The sequence below is a fragment of the Anabrus simplex genome, chromosome 11 (assembly GCF_040414725.1).
Source record: "Anabrus simplex isolate iqAnaSimp1 chromosome 11, ASM4041472v1, whole genome shotgun sequence".
NCBI lineage: Eukaryota > Metazoa > Arthropoda > Insecta > Orthoptera > Tettigoniidae > Anabrus > Anabrus simplex.
Window position 1 is genome coordinate 30,431,596 of NC_090275.1, and position 19,279 is coordinate 30,450,874.

Here is a 19,279-nt window from a genome sequence, read left to right on the forward strand (position 1 = left end):
TCCCCGATGTACAAACGAATATTTACCATAGTTTCCTGCGATTACAATAGTCACATTATTCTGCTTACTACATTCTTTGGGATGAAAGAACGATCGATTTCCATAGTACGAATTAATATAAAGGTCCACAACATTATTGGAAATGCACACAACACAGTGAAAAGGCGTTTCTTCAAGATGTTACTGTTCAATAAACACCAAACCCATCTTCTGCAGTATTTCACGCGGGTAACTCGTCATAGAATTTCTGGACGGATTCACTGCAGAATCTCTTGAGAAGTTGTAAGTCATTGAATTTTGGCTTAGGAATTTGGATTCGGTATCCAAATGAATCTTCTGGTCCAGCAACTTTTTAGATAATCTGCAGGCCATCTTCCTTCAATTTCTTGTCTATTACGTCATAGCTCTGCCATATTCTCAGATTTATTGTTATTGGGTGCTCACGAGAGAACATCATTTCAGTCACGATGCATCGCTGATTCTCCAAGTTCTAGGGGTTTCCTTAAAGCTGTTGCCCACAATGTTATCACAGTCACTACTGCTACATCCTTTATTGTTCATAATGGAATCTGATTTGATACCGTACTATTAAAACAAGAGGTAATGTATTATGGGAACAAAGCTGGCGTATACTCCAACAACGTAGTGAAGATTTATATTAATATATTATGTTTGATTCATTGTTGATTGCCATATTTTCTGTCTAGAGGACACTGAAACCTACCTACGAACCGACCATAGCTTATTATAAAGACAAATTTGTATTTAAAGACATTAAAGTGATAGGATTAATGATCGGAGCTCGAGAGACTGTTCCTCGATTCATTGTGAATTTTTGGAAGCAGTTTAATTTAGAGGTTCCTGAACTACAATCCATGTCTTTGTTAGCTTTACGAAGTTACCTTTCATTACTGAGAAATCACTGCTACGTGTTATAACTCTCAGAGTTTAAAAACATTATGAGATTAATGTAATCAACAAAATTACTGTATACCAACATTATAATTCCATTTATTTCTTTACGCTTCTTCTGTTGTAGCAACCTTCAACTGAGGGAAGTTTAGTAAATAAACAAATACGCACAGAAAGGAGGACTGCGCACTATGATCGTTCTATCATATAACGCATGAATTTTAATATTTCTATCATTTGATTAAATATTTCAAACCCTCATTCCTTGGGAGTCTGACAATATTTTCACAGTAAAATATGTAAAATGATGCCCTGTAACGAATGGAGCCTAAAATCGATTTTTTTATTTGGGGGGCTTTGATCGTTTTTCCCGTAAACACTTCATTTATCCTGACCCCATAATAGTACCTTGGAATACCGTATCCATGCATCATTTCTTATGCTTAGTTATTATTCTCATTATCGTTACCAATTTTATTTAAATATAATTAATACGAAATATACTGCGTTTTATGAAAGACGAATTAATGATATGCTGTCATATAACACATTCAGGAAGATTCCATGAGTATAATGGAAGGTATTAATGTAAAGAGCTAAACGTAATAGGCTACACAACAGTACAGGCAGTGTTTTACGTGAACACCGGAAGAATTTAATCACCCTGGACACGTCGAACCACAGTTAACTAGGACTAGTGAATGAACATGTTTCTGTCGTTCTCAACGATTAGAAGTGGGTAACAAGGAAAATTATACAGGATGTCTCCCTTGGTAAGTTATTCCAATCCCTAACTCCCCCTCTTATAAAGGAATATTTGCCCCAATTTGTCCCCTTTAATTCCAGCTTTATCTTCATATTGTGATGTTTCCTACTTTTAAAGACACCACTCAAACTTATTCGTTTATTGATGTCATTCTACGCGATCTCTGCACGGACAGCCCGGAACATAGGCTAACACTTACTCGAACAGCTCGTCTCCTCAGATGAGTACTGTGATACTCCTGAAGAAGTAAGTAAAGCAAGAAAGAGGGTATTATCTCCAAATACACTGAAGAAAGTGGAAATTGCAGTACCCAGAAGGAGTGGCGTTACATTGCTGCAATTGAACATGCAGGACGAGTGTTCATTTGTGATTCGATGATTACACTTTCAGCTCCCTCTGACCGCAAGTTTGGACAACAATCAATACAAGATGTGCCCACCACGAGCTACAATACATTGATTAATTCGTCACGGCATGGAGTCAATAAGGCCTTGGATCGCTTCCTGAGGAATTGTGGCCCATGCTTGCTGCACTGCACGGGTCAGTTGTTTCAGAGTTGTGGGTGGCTGAGGACGGTTGGCCAGTTGTCGACCCAACATGTTCCACACATGCTCAATAGGACTGAGGTCCGGGGATTTGGTGGGCCATTCTAAGGTTGTGATGTCGTGGAGAGCTTCTCTGGAGATGCGTGCTGTGTGAAGCCGGGCATTGTCCTGCTGAAACATCCCATTAGCAATGTTCGCCATCATAGGGACAACCAATGGATTGAGTACCCTATCAACGTATTGTCGAACAGTCATAGTGCCCTCAACAAGCACTAATTGTGATTTCACATTAAAGCCAATAACTCCCCAGACCATAATGCTTGGTGTTGGCCCTGTGTGCCTCTCGACAATAAGATCTGGGTGGCCCCTCTCCCCAGTACGTCGGCGCACACGAATTTGGCGATCACTGCGGGCAAGACAGAAGCGCAATTCATCGCTAAAGACGACCCTATGCCATTCGTCGACCCACGTTGATCTTTCTCGACACCAGGCCAGCCTTACACGTCGCTGTTGTGGGGTCAATGGAACACCTTCTGCAGGGACACGGGCCCGTAAGCCAGCTGCACGCAGGCGATTACGAACTGTTTGTTGTGTAACGTGGGGTGCCACAGCTGCTCGAATTTGAACTGCTGTTGCATGGGGTTCCATCCGGGCCATCCGAATGATGCGGCGATCCTCTCTCACAGTTGTCCGTCGCACTGGGCCTGTGCCAGGTCTACGAGTGTGGGTACCTTCATTTGACCACTGCTGCCATACACGTTGTACCGTAGATGCCTGTTGGCCACCACGTGCAGCGACAGTCCTTGGTGATAATCCAGCCTCACACAGCCCAATTATCCGAGCCCTCTCAAACGGCGACATTTGTTCATAGCGTGCTCTTCTCTGTCGTCGAGGCATGTTTGACGGGGAACACTTCACTGCACAGACTGCAAGTTACGCTACACCAGAGTCCGTATACTGGAGTTGATTCCTCCGCGACCAATCACGTGGGGAGACCTGTAGCAACAATCCAATGGGTCTGAACTTTGATCGTTTACATACCTACATGGCATCGTTCCATATCTTGAAAATCAACACAAACGACCAATGCTTTTATGGTGTTGCAATATTGCATTTTCTTAAGAGTAAAAGACACATACGAGAGTAAAGCGAGTGTTAAACCAAAAACCAAATGTCGGTGAGTTTTGTAGAGCCCGTGATTTAACAGAACAAGAAATAGTAGCGTTTCATGGTGCCTCCTGGGAGAATAAAGATGCTGTTTCTCAGAAAAAAAGTATTGCTTCGTATATTGATGTTGTATCACCAGAACGGAATAGGCCTAATCAAAAGATACAATGTACAAGTGTTTCGAAGGAAATGACGTTTAAATATAAAGCTAAAAGTGATAGTGGTGTTGTCAGTGTGTGTAGGGATACATTTTAAGCCTGTTGAATGTCGGTCGAAGGAAAATTGAGAATGCTGCTAAGGAGAAGAGAGAGAACGGCGATATAGGCAAAGAAACTAGAGGAGGTTCAAGAATTTTGCATGGTTTTGTTGTCATATATTAGCATTTTTATTATTTATTTAACTTTTAGTACTGGAGAATATTATCCATTGTCTATTTCACAAGTTATTTACTAAATTCATGTTCTTTAGACACAAACTTTGGATTATTTTCATAGTTTAGTTCAATTTTATTTAATATTATCTGAATAATCTATGCCATCACTGTAAATACCTTAAATCTAATTATTGTATAACTAAATACAGTCAGTTTTATTGAAGATTCTGATAACTGCAGTGAAATTTATGTCTTTCAAGTGAAGGTATTTAGAGTTTCAGTGCCAAAAAGTACAAAATTCATAATTTTCTTTGATTCTTTTCTAAACCACAAAAGCTTAAACAGAAATAATTTGTATGACAATGCATTTATTCTATCTGAACATAATAAAAGTGATCAAATTAATTTTCAGTTGAAATTTTACACTCTGAGAGTTTTTCCTCTCTCCTGTAAAATATTACTTCTTGGAATTGGTACCGTTTGGAAATAAGCTTCACAAATGTCATTGTTGTCATAGGTAAATTTGAATAAGTTACATCTTTAGTTTTAGTCACCTCCTTGTAATGAGTGGTACTCCTATCATACTGTCGTGGGTGGTGTACTATCATTCAATAGTGATAAGTGATCAAGTTTGTACAGCGGAGTATAATATGATATTAGCAATACCGTGGAAAGCTCAGTGTACCAAAGTATAGTAGTGAAATAGATAATGTGAATAATAATAATAATAATGAATGATTTAAACCAAGGAAACGCGCAGTAAGAAGGGGGCTAGGCCAAAAGGAAGACCAAAAAATAACAATGTGAATAGAATATATTACCAATAAAACATAACAACGAGATAAATAAATCGAAGATAAATTTTTTACAAATGATGAAAGATAAATATACCAGAGTAGAAAAAATCCGAAAAGTGTGCCACATTTACAAATTGAATATCGAAAAATGCATAAAAGGAGAGCCTATTAAATAAATGTTAAGCATACAATATATATATATATATATATATAGAAACCGAGTAAAAAAAGTGGGAGTAAAGCCCTGAAAGAGAAGAAGCACGAAAGGGAAGAGGAAGGGAAGTGGGATAAGGATTAGGACGGGGAAAGGATTTTCTTCAGCGGGTATTGCAGAATTTACCAATTGCATTAGGTCTAGGAAGACATCAGAAATGATTATAAGTATTTCATTATCGTCCGTAGTGCAGTTCGCGTAGAGATGCAGTCTATGTTATGATCTTTTAAAAATGCAGCGTACCAACTCGACGGAAGAAAATTTCAGCAGGCAATAGCCCGAATGAAAATTTAAAATCCAAGCGAAGATAAATTACGATAAGTCTTGCTCACGAAATAGCTTGAAGATAGAGTCCAGATGGAATTGACATGATCACAAGAGGCACAGGATTCTTGGTACTCCACCACTCCGCCACGAAACCCGACTCAAATGTGGAGCAGTATATATTGGTGTAGAATATTCCAGAAAAGGAGAGAAGGCGACAAGCTAGTGTGATCGAGAAACATGACATCACGTGTTCACACAGCGCACAAGCAACGGCGAAGTGCAGCGAGGATGACGTAATAGCGCTGGTAGAGTACAGGTGAGCGGAATGCTTGATGCTGCGAGGACGAGTTCGAGGCGAACAGCAGTAAGTAAGGTAGGGAAATGTGCTGTAGATACGGCGATCGTAATATCCTCTATCTGGACATTATCCTTGTAACCAACAATCTTTACATACTGCTGACTGAATACTTCTGCCTTTTGAAGATCCTCGCATATCACACTCCCCTTGTTCATTAATGATTCCTGGAGTGTCCTTCTTTGAACCTGTTTCTGCCTTAAAGTACCTATACATACTCTTCCATTTTTCATTAAAATTTGTATGGCCACCAATTATGCTTGCCATAATGTTATCCTTAGCTGACTTCTTTGCTAGATTCAATTTCCTAGTAAGTTCCTTCAATTTCTCCTTACTTCCGCACCCATTTTTAACTCTATTTCTTTCCAACCTGCACCTACTTCTTAGTCTCTTTACTTCCCTGTTATAATATAGTGGAACTTTACCATCTCTTACCACCTTTAAAGGTACAAACCTATTTTCACATTCCTCAGCAATTGCTTTAAATCCATTCCAGAGTCTGTTTGCATTTTTATTTACCGTTTTCCATCGATCATAGTTACTTTTTCAAAATTTCCTCATGCCTGATATATCAGCCATATGATACTGCTTAATAGACCTAATTTTAATGCCTTCGTTTCTTTTACATTTATTTTTAATTTCCACAAAAACAGCTTCGTGATCACTAATACCATGTATTACTTCGGGTTCTCTGTACAGCTCATCTGGTTTTATCAGCACCACATCTACAATTTTCTTCCCTCTAGTTGGTTCCATAACTTTCTGAATCAGATGCCTTTCCCATATTAACTTATTTGCCGTTTGTTGTTCATGCTTCCTGTCGTTCGCATTACCTTCCCAATTGACATTTGGTAAATTGAGATCACCCACTACAATCCCGTTCCTTTCCTTATCGTTTCCCACATAGCTTATTATCTTATCAAATAATTCTGAATCAGCATCAGCTCTACCCTTCCCCGATCTCTACACTCCAAAGATATCAAGTTCCCTATTATCTTTAGAGATGAGCCTAACACCTAGAATTTCATGTTTGTCATCTTTGACGTTTTCATAGCTTACAAATTCTTCTTTCAGCAGAATTAATACTCCCTCTTCTACCATTCCTATCCCATCTCTACGATACACACTCCAGTTCCGTGAGAACATTTCTACATCCATTGTATATTTCTCAGCCATGATTCAACTCCTATTACAATAAGTGGTAAGTATGTATCTATTAAATTAATTAATTATATTCCTTTCTTTACAATACTTGTACAGTTGAGCACTAAGGTTTTTATGTTATCCCTACTTGACTTCCAGTTCCCTGTTCCCTTATCACCGCTCCCTAGGCCACTCCGTTTCCCTGAATGTACCTCTCTATAACCCTTCTAAACAAATTTCCTTACTTATATGTACCACTGCTGGTTAAGTGAAGATAATCTGAGCGCAGAACCCTACCCACCCATTAGGATCTAGAAATGTCACTGCCAGTTTCCCACATACCCACTCCATAATCTCATTTAAATCCCCAATCACATTCCAGTCAGTATCCCTCCTACAAAGTACTACAGTGTTAACAATCTTCGCTTCCTTAAAACTTCACGCGTGCTGCATTTACAATGTCGCACACATCCCCAACTATGTTGGTACGTATACCTGCCTCTCTTACATTGTTAATACCAACGTGAAACACTACCACCTTCTCCTTTCCCTCCTCCTTCTCTTCGACTTTCTTCAACATCTGCCTTAATCTAATTCCTGGATAACACTCTACCCTGGTTCTCTTTCCTCCACACACTTTCCACACATGTGTAACAGTGGAATTCCCCATGACCAGAGCCTCAACCCTACTCACCTCATTTGATCCCCTCCCCCCCTGGTCAGTCCAATCTTTCCTGATAGCTGCAGAAACTAGTTCCTCCTGCCTTTTCTCCATCGCATGATCCTGTTCAACCTGTCTTTTCCTATCCACTACTCCACATTTCCCTTTCCTACTTTTCCCTTTCTCCTACTTCCACACTTCTCAGCAACAGTTCCCTGTTCCTCATCATCCCTCAGTTGTTCTACCTGCAGTGACTCGTACTGATTTCTCAGACACCTGTCCTGAATTATTCTGATCCTGAATGTAGCTCTTAGCCTGCAATCTCCTTCCCCTTCTTGAACAGTGGAGGTGTCCATGAGTTGTAGTCAAAATAGTAAGGCTGAGAAACTGACGAAGGCGCGCGGTAAGCGGGTGAATCATACGTAAGTGTCCATGATCTTGGCAAGAAAATATACCCCCGCTACCTTTCCTTGCAGCACATGCAAAGTCTCCACTACTTACTGTGGTGCTATACAAATCGGTTAAATGCGACCAACGATATTTTGTGCGTATTTCCACGAATCATTTTGTTAAAAATTAAAGAAAATAAAGGAAAGCATTAGCTGATAAGACAACAGGGCTTGTACAATTTTTTTTTTTAATTTTCAGCAGGCTAAAATGGAATACAAATGTAATATTTTCTCCAGAAAGTGTGGGAGCGGCGGCCCCTCCATCGGTGCCCCCAATCGCCGCTATTGAGACGGTACGAACATCAGATATCCTCAGAAAGCTCTTCCGGGTTCTTATCCGTTGCTGAAAAGGACTATGTCCATGTAGCGGGTGGACGCTATTCTGTTACACTTTAAGTCTCTCGCTGTTGGCAGCTACTTCTCTATGTACACAAAATGGCGCTATTCCAGCCAGGTAATAGAGCTTACCTGTCGGAATAGGCTTTAAGCAACCAGTAATCAACTTATAGGTTTCATTGAAGGCTGTATCTACCGTCTGGCATGAGATGAACGTTCTGCTACCTGTTGAGTATATTCAGAAGCTGGGGACGGTCAGAGGATCAAAGAGAACTTACCAGAGAATAGTATTCTTCCATCATCAGCGGAAGCATATACTCTCTGGCTTGGCAGGTTGTAATCAAACACGGCTGCATGCAATGACATTACTAAGGATGAAAATCATGTAATTAGATCAGAATATGAATGAAAGTGTTAGTCGCTTAGCAACCTTCTAAGTACAGAATGTATTGCGGGTTAGGGTAAGCCTTCGCCTGCAACTTGTTGAAGTGATCATTTAATGATTTGATTGTATGATTACTCAAAGCTGGCTGAACTTAAAGACACATAAATAAAGCCTGGATTTTTATGCAGAAACAGGTTAGATTGCAAACTACTTTAATTTAGTAAAATGTTTCGGCCACCCGCTCTTCCACAATGTAGCAAGAGTAACATAAATTATAGGGGTTCTGGTGGCCGTACCCGTAATGTTTATGCAAACCCCATAACATAGTCGTTGTGAAGGTAGACTATACTTACTGCTCACTTCTGTAAGTTTGCATACTAACCTATTAATGCATAAAAATCCGGGCTCTACACATAAATGTCTCATGATTCACCGGCAAGTAATTCAGGAGAGAATCGAAAGGAAATGGAGCAAATCGGTCCAGTATAACGGACGGACGGATTTGCCAAAGCTGTTTCTAGTAAAAAAAATAATAAATAGATGAGAATAAGAATAAGAATAAGAATAAGAATAAGAATAAGAATAAGAATAAGAATAAGAATAAGAATAAGAATAAGAATAAGAATAATAAGAATAATAATAAAAATAAGAATAAGAATGTGTGATATATCCTCAACTAAAACATACTGGAGTGGTATAATTATTCCCTTTATAGAGGAAGTCATTTAATTGGCTATGAAAGTACTGGCAGTAGTATTCCAACCCGTAACCTTGAGCACATGCGGCAAGCACGTAACTATGTTCTCTCGTGGATTTGTTCAGCACACATATCGTTTTCTGGAGAATGTGTGACTCGATACGTCCTCATTTCTTTATGTCAATATTACATGAGGATATTAGAGTATCCTCGTGCTAATTAGGAGTGTTCTGACACACGGCCGAGTGGTCTGCACTCAAGTGGAATAAAATGAAAGTATCTGGCTTATTATAAAGGAGAAGAGTACCTCTGAGTCCTCAGCCAGTGTAGAGCCTTCTCTTCTTACAACATGAAGTTTCTGGTGAGCACAAATGTTCAGAAAGTTTCAGTACGAATTATCAGACGTTTGGTATGTTATAGTGATGGTTGAGTTTTACTGATCGAGGAATGCAAACATTCAGTTCATAATAACATATGCGAAGAGTCTGTGAAGTCAATCCCAAAAGTCAGCAGGTTGTGCCGGATTGAGTGCCTCAGGTTCGATTCTGGTTCAGACGGTGTTATTGAAGGTGCTCAAGTGCGTCAACCCCGTATCGATAGATTTACCAGCACGTAAAGGAACTCCCAACGCGGGGCAAAATTTCGGCAACTCGGCGACTCCGAAAACAGTAAGAGTAGTTTTTGGGACGTAAAACATTATTATTAGAAAAAGCTAAGTGAATAACTGACACGGAATCTCCCAAATGGGTGACAACTCTAAATGCATATCATTGATTGATTGATTGATTGATTGATTGATTGACTTTCTAGAGACCAGGATCGCGCGTTACATACCGACTCATAGTCCAGGGGCAATTGGAGATGCTCAAACACGCTAGCCGGGCAAGTAAAAGAGTTTCTGGGGGACAAAATTCCCGTACCTCAGCGTGTTTGCCAACTGTAGATTTGTTTTGCTTTACGTCGCACCGACACAGATAGGCCTTATATCGACGATGGAAAAGGAAAGGCCTGGGAGTGGGAAGGAAGCAGCCGTGGCCTTAAGTAAGATACAGCCCCAGCCATCATTTGCCTGGTGCGAAAATAGAAAACCACGGAAAACCATCTTCAGGGCTGCCGACAGAGGGGTTCGAACCCATTACCTCCCGGATGCAAGTGCACAGTGTAGAGTTTTGTAGTTGAACGTAAAGCCTATAATAATATCATTCAACAGGATCAAAGATTAAACAAGCATTTTTTTAACTTTTGACTAGGGTGTTAAAAATGTCCCGGTTCTTTAGCTCAATTTTCCGCTTACTGGCTTTTTTCAGGGGGGCTCAGATTCAATTCTCGGCCGAGAAAATTTATTTTTTTATCTCGCAGATTGTGTGTTTGTATTTCCTTTTCATTTACTCACACACATTGAACTGCCAACCATCACAGAAACAAATAATGAAATTATCCTTTCAGATAGCAGTGGTCTCTGAAAGGGCATTCAGCCGTAAATCTGGGCTTGAGGCATGCGAAGATTCATCAAATCTTCGCACTCTTTCAGGACATACTCAAGGATTAGAATTCTGGCCTTGTATTCCATGACAGATGGATCCTGCCCATTCAGTATCATTAATTGTTCGAAGAGTTTGTAATCTATGTCTTTAAAGGTGTTTAACACTAATAGCGCAAATAATTACAATCTTTAAAGAAAGGATGGTATCGGATGAAATAACTCGGGGTTAATCTGCATCGGATACAGCTCAAACTTTTTAGGCGGGAGTACATCTGTCTGATCTGGCGAAATAAAATTTTACGATTAATTTTGAGCTTTGTTTATTCAGATACTGGATCAACGCTCGTTGAAAGATTATGAAGAATAATCCTATCATAAATATGATAGAGCAATGCTGACAAATATAATTCCAAGAGTAGTCATTTTCAACCACGAAATTTAAACTAAAGCGGTTATTCGTGAATGTTGGAAAATCTTTTGTTTTGAGGGAAGAAAATGTGAAATTCTAGCATAGGAGTATGGGTACATTAGAGCAAAGTCTGTTGCCAAGTTCGGCTACATAGACTGCCCACGGCAGAAGCACCTGTGCCATGATGACATTTGTGAGCGAGACTCCTGGATGAATCTATGCCGAAGCAAACACAAGTCTGAAGTGAGAAGGAAGAGAAAGGTCAACATTGCAAATGTCACCGACCAGCAAATCTGTGCTTGTCGTTCTTAATTCAAATGAACATGGATTTTTATTAGTTATTCACACTTTTAATTTTAATTAAAAGAGCTCTGATGTTTAGGCAGCAATACTGTAGGTTACAATGTAAATACATTAGGCTTGTCCGCTCTTCCGTAAAGTAGTGAGAGTAGCATAAGGTCTAGGGGTATTAATAAGATATAGTCTTATCCGATAATTTGGCAACAACCGAGGCAAGGTTTCGAACACTAAAGAGACGGCTACGTCAAGACGCAACTTTCAAGAACATGTATCAGACGCTAATGTTGGACTACGTGCTTCGAGAGCAAGTGGAACTAGCCCCCGATACCACAATCTCTGGAAATATGTTTTATCTGCCACACCATGCCGTCAAGAAGGAGAAACGAGATGCCACTAAATGGAGGATAGTGTACGACGCTTCCTCTCACGAACCAGGATTCCCATCCCTCAACGATACCCTCCACATGGGTCCAAATCTCCTACCCGAAATTTTTGCCACCCTCTTAAGGTTTCGATTGCATCGAAAGGCCATCGCATGTGACGGTACCCAGGCATTCCTCCAGCTAGCCCTCGACGAACAAGATAGAGATCTCACCAGATTTCTTTGGTACCGCATCGAAACTACCACAGATGGAACCTACAGGACAACAGAGGACGTCGTAACGTACCGATTCACCCGCTTACCCTTTGGCCTCACCTGTAGCCCGTTCCTCCTCGCAGCCACTCTCAGTGAACTAGCTACCCTACACTACAACACTTATCCCACGGCAGCGCCTCTCCTAGATGCTTGCACATTTATGGATGAGTTCACTGCCAGCGTAGAAGACGACAATACGGCCGTTACTGTTTATTATGAATCTCCAACAAGACGGTAGTAGTATAATTGGACAGTTCGGCCGCCTCCTCCTCCTCCCGCCGCCTCCTCCGCCTCCTCCTCCGCCGCCGCCTCCGCCTCCGCCGCCGCCCGCGGGAAATTTGAATTTTGGCGGGAAATTTGAATTTTGGCGCGAGATTTGAATTTGTAAACAAAGCCACGTGCTTTTTGACAGCTGTCATCGACAACAACGCATCGCTAACCTCACTGCTGCCATCTTGACGGGCCTAAACCTCACTAGTGCCAACTTAACCTAACTAGCATGAGGTAAACAAACCCACGTGCTTTTTGACAACCACGTGCTTTTTGACAGACAACAACGCATCGCTAACCTCAGTACTGCCATCTTGACGGGCCTAAACCTCAGTAGTGCCAACTTAACCTAACTAGCGCGAGGTAAACAAAGCCACGTGCTTTTTGACAACCACGTGCTTTTTGACAGATTTGTAAACAAAGCCACGTGCTTCTTGACAGACAACAACGCATCGCAAACCTCAGTACTACCATCTTGACGGGCCTAAACCTCAGTAGTGCCAACTTAACCTAACTAGCATGAGGTAAACAAAGCCACGTGTTTTTTGACAGCCACGTGCTTTTTGACAGATTTGTAAACAAAGCCACGTGCTTTTTGACAGACAACAACGCATCGCTAACCTCAGTACTGCCATCTTGACGGGAATAAACCTCGGTGGTACCAACTTAACCTAACTAGCTCGAGATAAACAAAGCCACGTGCTTTTTGACAGCCACGTGCTTTTTGACAGCTGTCATCCGCCATCTTTAAACTACAGAGCGCTGTGCTGCCCTCTTTCATCACCTGTCATCGGCAGTGCTGCCATCTTGGCGGGCCTAAACCTTAGTGCTACCAACTTAACCTCACTAGCTCGAGATAAACAAATCCACATGCTTTTTGACAGCCACGTGCTTATTTGACAGCTGTCATCCGCCATCTTTAATCCATAGAGCACAGTGCTGCCCTCTTTAGCTACTTACCTTTGAAATGTGGTGGCGGATAATTTGAAAAAAATGCTTTTTTGACAGCAGCCATCTTTGAGCGCCGTGCTACACTCTTTAGCTAGTTACCTTTGAAATGTGGTGGCAGGCAATTCCACATGACAGCAGTCATCTTTAATCAAGAGAGCACCGTGCTGCCCTCTATGTGGTGGCGGCAAATTGAAAAATTCTACATGCTCTTGTTTGGAAACAAGCTCACGCGCTTTTTTGACAGCCGTCATCCGCCATCTTTAATCAACAGAGCACAGTGCTGTACTCTTTAGCTAGATACCTTTGAAATGTGGTGGCGGCAATTTGAAAAATTCTATGTGCTCTTGTTGGGAAACAAAGCCACGTGCTTTTTTGACAGCTGTCATCCGCCATCTTTAATCAATAGAGCACTGTGCTGCTATCATGCGGGCAATTTCGTCAGCTGTCATCCGCCATCTTTGAGAACAGTGCTGCACTCTATGTGGTGGCGGTAAATTCCACGTGCTTTACAAACCCATGTGCTTTTCTGACAGCTGTCATCCGCCATCTTTAATCTAGAGAGAACAGTGCTGCACTCTATGTGGTGGCGGCAAATTCCACGTGCTTTACAAACCTATGCGCTTTTCTGTCATCCACCATCTTTAATCTAGAGAGAACAGTGCTGCACTCTATGCGGTGGCGGCAAATTCCACGTGCTTTACAAACCTATGCGCTTTTCTGTCATCCACCATCTTTAATCTAGAGAGAACAGTGCTGCACTCTATGTGGTGGCGGCAAATTCTACGTGCTCTTATTTGGAAACAAATTCTACTCGCTATTCAGCTGTCATCCACCATCTTTAATCAAGAGAGCACCGTGCTGCCCTCTTTGTGGTGGCGGATAATTTGAAAAAAATTCAGCAGCCATCTTTAATCCAGAGAGAACAGTGCTGCCCTCTTTAGCTACTTACCTTTGAGGCGGTTAATTTGAAAAATTCTTTTCGACAAGCTGCCATCTTTAATCCAGAGAGAACAGTGCTGCCCTCTTTAGCTACTTACCTTTGAGGCGGTTAATTTGAAAAATTCTAGCTGCCATCTTTAATGAAAAGAGCATCGTGGTGCTATCTTGCGGGTAATATTTTACGTCACAGCTGTCATCCACCATCTTGCATTGCTAACCTTAGTGCTGCCCTCTTTAGCTACTTACCTTTGAAACAAAAAATCTATTTGACAAGCTGTCATCCGCCATCTTTAATCCAGAGAGAACAGTGCTGCACTCTATGTGGTGGCGGATAACTTGAAAAAATCTTTTTGACAAGCAGCCATCTTTAATCAACAGAGCACCGTGCTGACATCTTTAGCTACCGCCATCTTACATCGCTTACCTCGCTGCTGTACTCTATGTGGTGGCGGTAAATTCGAACAAGTTTAATCACGCATCGGGAAAGCTAGAGTAAGCACGTGCTGCAGTGATGACGTCATCATGCATGTTTAAACCCGTTCGTTGACTAAAAGCTTTAGTCTTCGGGAAACAGTGATAGAGTGTGGAGTGCAAACATGACGAAAACATTAATAGTTGATGTGCAAGGCTTTAAAGTAAACGGAAACAAGTTTGTGTTTAAAGAGGTGGCTGTGTTAGATTGCTGTGTGTTGTGGGCACCAAAACTTGTTAGTTTAGTATTTAGTCCACCGTTCCCTTACTGTTTGCAAACAGATGAAGATAAAAAGCAGACTCAGTGGATTGAAAACAATTTAGGTTTGAAGTGGGAAGAAAAAGGAATACCTTATCGTTTTCTACCTTTAATGATGAATGCACATTTGTCAAGAGCAGATCTTGTTCTTTTAAAGGGTTGTGAAAAGAAAGAATGGTTGCGTGATTTTCTACCATCATCATGTGAAGTTATCGACATGCATGAATTGGGGTGCCCATCATTTAAAACTCTTCCGAAAGAGCATAGTAGAGAAATAACTAAACAGTCTTTACAACATGTATGCATGCTCTTTGATTGGTTGTGTCGCAGTGCATGCCGGGAAGTGAACAACATATGTAAACTGCAGTGTCGAAATAACCTTAGTGTAAAAGAAACATTTGTAGAGTAAAGACATCATGTCATTTCTAACAGATACTAAGTGTAACGCAGTTGAAAAGGCGATCGTAAAGTTTTATGCATGCAAAAAGAAACTAAACACTTTTACTGAAGAAGAGTTAAATGCATTACCAAAGGCATTTTTGGTCAATGTAGCTGCGAATGCTGTAAAGAAGATTTGGGATAAGGTGCCTCGTGAGTGGACTCAAGATCCTGTTTTGTCAGAGCTTCAAACGTGTAGTTTACATCATGAACACGTGAGTTTAGCTAGAAGACCTTCTGTGAGACAGTGCCGTACATGTCAACTAATTAAACTGTATCACGGACCTAAAACTAACGAGTTGTCTTCGCTTATAAACACTTATCATGGCTGTGGAGAGAGTAAACAAGGAAAAGGTGAAGAAACGTGCTGGGAGAAAGATGAGGAAGCATGTTGGGCGTGGACTCATCAATAGAGTGATTGATCTTCTTTTCTTCGTGCTTCATCTCCCCTGCGGCCCTAGAACACGTTCGCCTGACATGTAGTTACATGCTGCCTGCATAGAGTATGTCGTGTAGCTGTTAAAATCTGCTTCGTAAAGTTATGCTGTGTGTGTATGTGTTATTACCTAGTGCTTTAGCTGAATATAGCAGCACTTGTCGTTGTTGGTGTAATAAAACGAAAACTGAGTGTCAAAGACCGTAACATGAACAAAGGATAAAAATGTATGTATATAGTCTAAAATAAATATGAATTGTCAAAACATATTACAGGTGTTGTTTAATCCTACAGCATGTCCTAGTGAATTAGAAGAAAGGAAACGTAGAGGATTAAAAGAAAACACACATAAGATTTAAAGTACATCCTATTTATTAATCCATGAATTACAGCTGTTATTAAAACCAAGCCATTTAACATACAGTTTATTGCCACGACGTCGAATAACACGTTCAACTAAATAGTGATCAGGATATTTTGTTTTCTGCAGTTCTTCGATGTAGAATCCTCCTTCAATAGGCTGTCCTCTGAGATCGCGAAGTAAATACGTAACTGGATTAGAAAGCTTAACACTTCTGATTTGAAAAATTTCAGTGCTCCAGTTAGGTGTGTATCCTTTTGCAAAGATAGACTTGTGTTTGCTGATGCGAACGAAATCACCTTCTTTAAAGCGATGGCGACGTGGATCAGCTGTTTTGATTACAAGATGAATAGCATCTAGACGAGGTGTATTCTTTGTAACAAGACGTGGCTTTGTTTCGATAGTGCGATGAGGTGTATCGTTGTAGGTAGATAAAAGTCTCGGTAGCAGATCAATCCAACGATATGAACCTTGCGCTGTAAATTCTCGCCACATCATTGTTTTGAGTGTACGATTAAAGCGTTCTACAACACTCGCCTTGAGATTGCTGAACGTAGAGTAGTGTTGAATGCCAAGTAACTTGAGGTAAGAAGAAAAATCCTTGTTGTAAAACTCTTTACCTTGATCAGTTTGAAGAAGCCTTGGGCAGCGTTTCGATTCTTTAACAATATGTTTAAATGCTTCTTTAACTTGAGCTGCCGTTTTAGAACGCACGGGTTGTGCAAAAGCAAACTTTGAGTACACATCGATAACAGTAAGCAGATACTTATAGCCCTTATTACTAGAAGCATATGGAATCATTTCTACTAAGTTTGCTTGCCAGAGATCATCTTTTCCTCGTGTAATAACGCGTCTGCGACAGTAGGTGCGACGTGCTGGTTTATGTAACTCATGCGCGATGTTTACCTTTACAGGTGAGATCTTCTCTTGACGAGCCGTTACAAAATAATACCGGCATAACGTAGTTCTCTTTCTATTTCTAGAATTTCTGATCCGTGACCGGTGTGACCAGCCTCTTGCGATGCTCTTAAAAGTTGTAATCGTTCAACGAGTAAGTTTGGGTCATTCCAGTATCTTACATCCACATACGGCAACAAAGGCTTGTAGATAACGTCTAGACTACGTGCAGTCGGAAACAGCTTAGAAATAAACTCACGATACTTGTAACTCTTATTCGCATTTACAGCTTCTGTTCTCTTGTAATTACGTCGTGTTGCATCAGTAGCAAAAAGTATTGTTTTATACTTTTTAAGATCATCTTGTAAAATTATATCCTTGTCAGGTATTCGTGAGAAAAGAAGTTCTAAGAGTCCTTTCGTAGGTTTATAGGTAACACCTTTTACAATGAGTTTGTTGCTATTAATCTTAACATTTGAATTTCCTATCCGGAAACAGTCATCTTCGTAGCGAATACCATAGGTAGTGTCAGTTTGTCCTGTAAAAAGTTTTTCTATATAAGGTGCAAAGAGAGATCCGTAGGTATCTTGAATAAAAGTTCTAAACTGATTGCGATACTCTGGTGTAATCATAACCTCAGACAAAGATGGTAGATTTTGCGTCGATGTAGTAGGTGTTTCTGCAATAACATCTGTAGTTAAAAACTCAACACGCTTAGATGGTGATGTATCATTAAGTTCTTCTTCTTCTTCTTCCTTATCTTCCTCTTCTTGATCTACATCCTGCTTCTTCTCTTCAGTATCTTCTTCATGCTTTTCTTCTTCATGCTTCTCTTTATGATATGATGTTTGCATAGAAGCAAAACTTGAAGTAGACTGCGGTAATGAAGTAGAATTAAAAATTTCTTTGAGTGGTGTACTTAGTTGTGTTTTTAAAAATAAATCCGTGTCTGCTTGAATACGTTTAAGCTCTTTAAATTTCCGTCGAATATTGTTTCGAGCTTGGATGATATGTTTTGTGATCTCCTTGCTAGATGTTAACATGATGGTGGTTTTTAATCAAGTAGTTACTGTAATTCTGTGTTAATGCATATAAAATGATCGAAACCCATGCGATATCGTCCATGCTGTACATCACTTTCTTTATCAATAACTAAAAAGCTGTAACGGTGTAATGACCAACATTTAGCACACATACGTTTAAAGTCATCGAATGTCATATCAGTGTTAACATGATCGTTATACACATGTCGCATGTTGCGCTCATCTTGCCGAAAAAGCACAATAACATTTGCGTTGTCGCGTATCAACTGCTTAGGCACACGAGAATAGGTTTGGCACAAATAGATGCAATCAACATATTTATGCCGACCCATACTAAAGAATGCACGAATAACGTTTTGCTGTTCTGTTGCAACATCATCAAAGATCATAAGAGAATTAGGAAGCACATCGTCTGGTGATGGTACTTGCTCATGTGAATTAAATTTAAAATATCTTATTCCATCTTTAACTAGATCGTGCATTACAGTTTGTAGAATAGTATATAGCGGCTGATAGAGTGACTTTGCGAAAACGTAAATATTCTCGAAGCGTACACCATTTACAGAAGTAATAAGTGTGAGTAAAAGATTTGTTTTACCGCATCCCGACGGACCTGATATAATACATCGAACAGTAAAAGGAAACAACGTTCCATGACGTTTTCTTGTAGTTGTACTAGAACTAGGTAAGAGATGTGGTACAATGTCGGTAACAGGTAGCGTGTCTTGCTGCTTTATAATCTTCATGATAACTGAATCATAAAGTATGTAATAGTAATATATATATTAAACGAAACAAGAGGCAACGGTTAGTTTATGATTTGCTCTTGACTAGTAAAGTCGTGTCCAGCATGGTGAAACAACGATATCCAAACGACATGAAGAAGAAGAAGAAAGTAAAAACTGTTGGATGGAAAGATGTTATAAAGGCTGCGCAAAAAGCTATTCGAGGGGAATACAATCCTCGTGTAGCTATTACTAAGGCGTTACGCGCAGCAAGAGCGAGAATTTCTCCAAAGTGTAGAGCAATATTTAGTAAACGTGCGCGAATTATTCCTGTACCAAAACGAGGAGGATTTCTTCCTGCGCTGTTTGCTGGCTTAGCAGCTTTAGGGTCATTGCTAGGTGGTGCTAGTGCTGTAGCGAGAACTGTCAAAGCTGTAGAAGAAGCGAAACAACAGTTGAAAGAGAGTGAACGTCATAACAAGACGATGGAGGCAATTGCGTTACGAGGCAAAGGTGTGAACATGAAGCTAGCGCCATACAAGAAAGGGCTTGGTATCTACATTTCTCCAAAAAACGTCTACTGAATGCACTAC

At 40.4% G+C, this 19,279-nt stretch overlaps 1 protein-coding gene across 1 annotated transcript in view; it reads left to right on the forward strand.

The window, feature by feature from the left end:
• Nucleotides 1-19,279, forward strand: part of LOC136883396 (uncharacterized) — a 211,088-nt gene that overhangs the window by 125,360 nt on the left and 66,449 nt on the right. Inside the window, exon 5 of the mRNA XM_068229590.1 lies at nt 9,389-9,428. Coding sequence (XP_068085691.1) covers nt 9,389-9,428 — 40 coding nt within the window. The remainder of the gene's footprint in view (nt 1-9,388; nt 9,429-19,279) is intronic.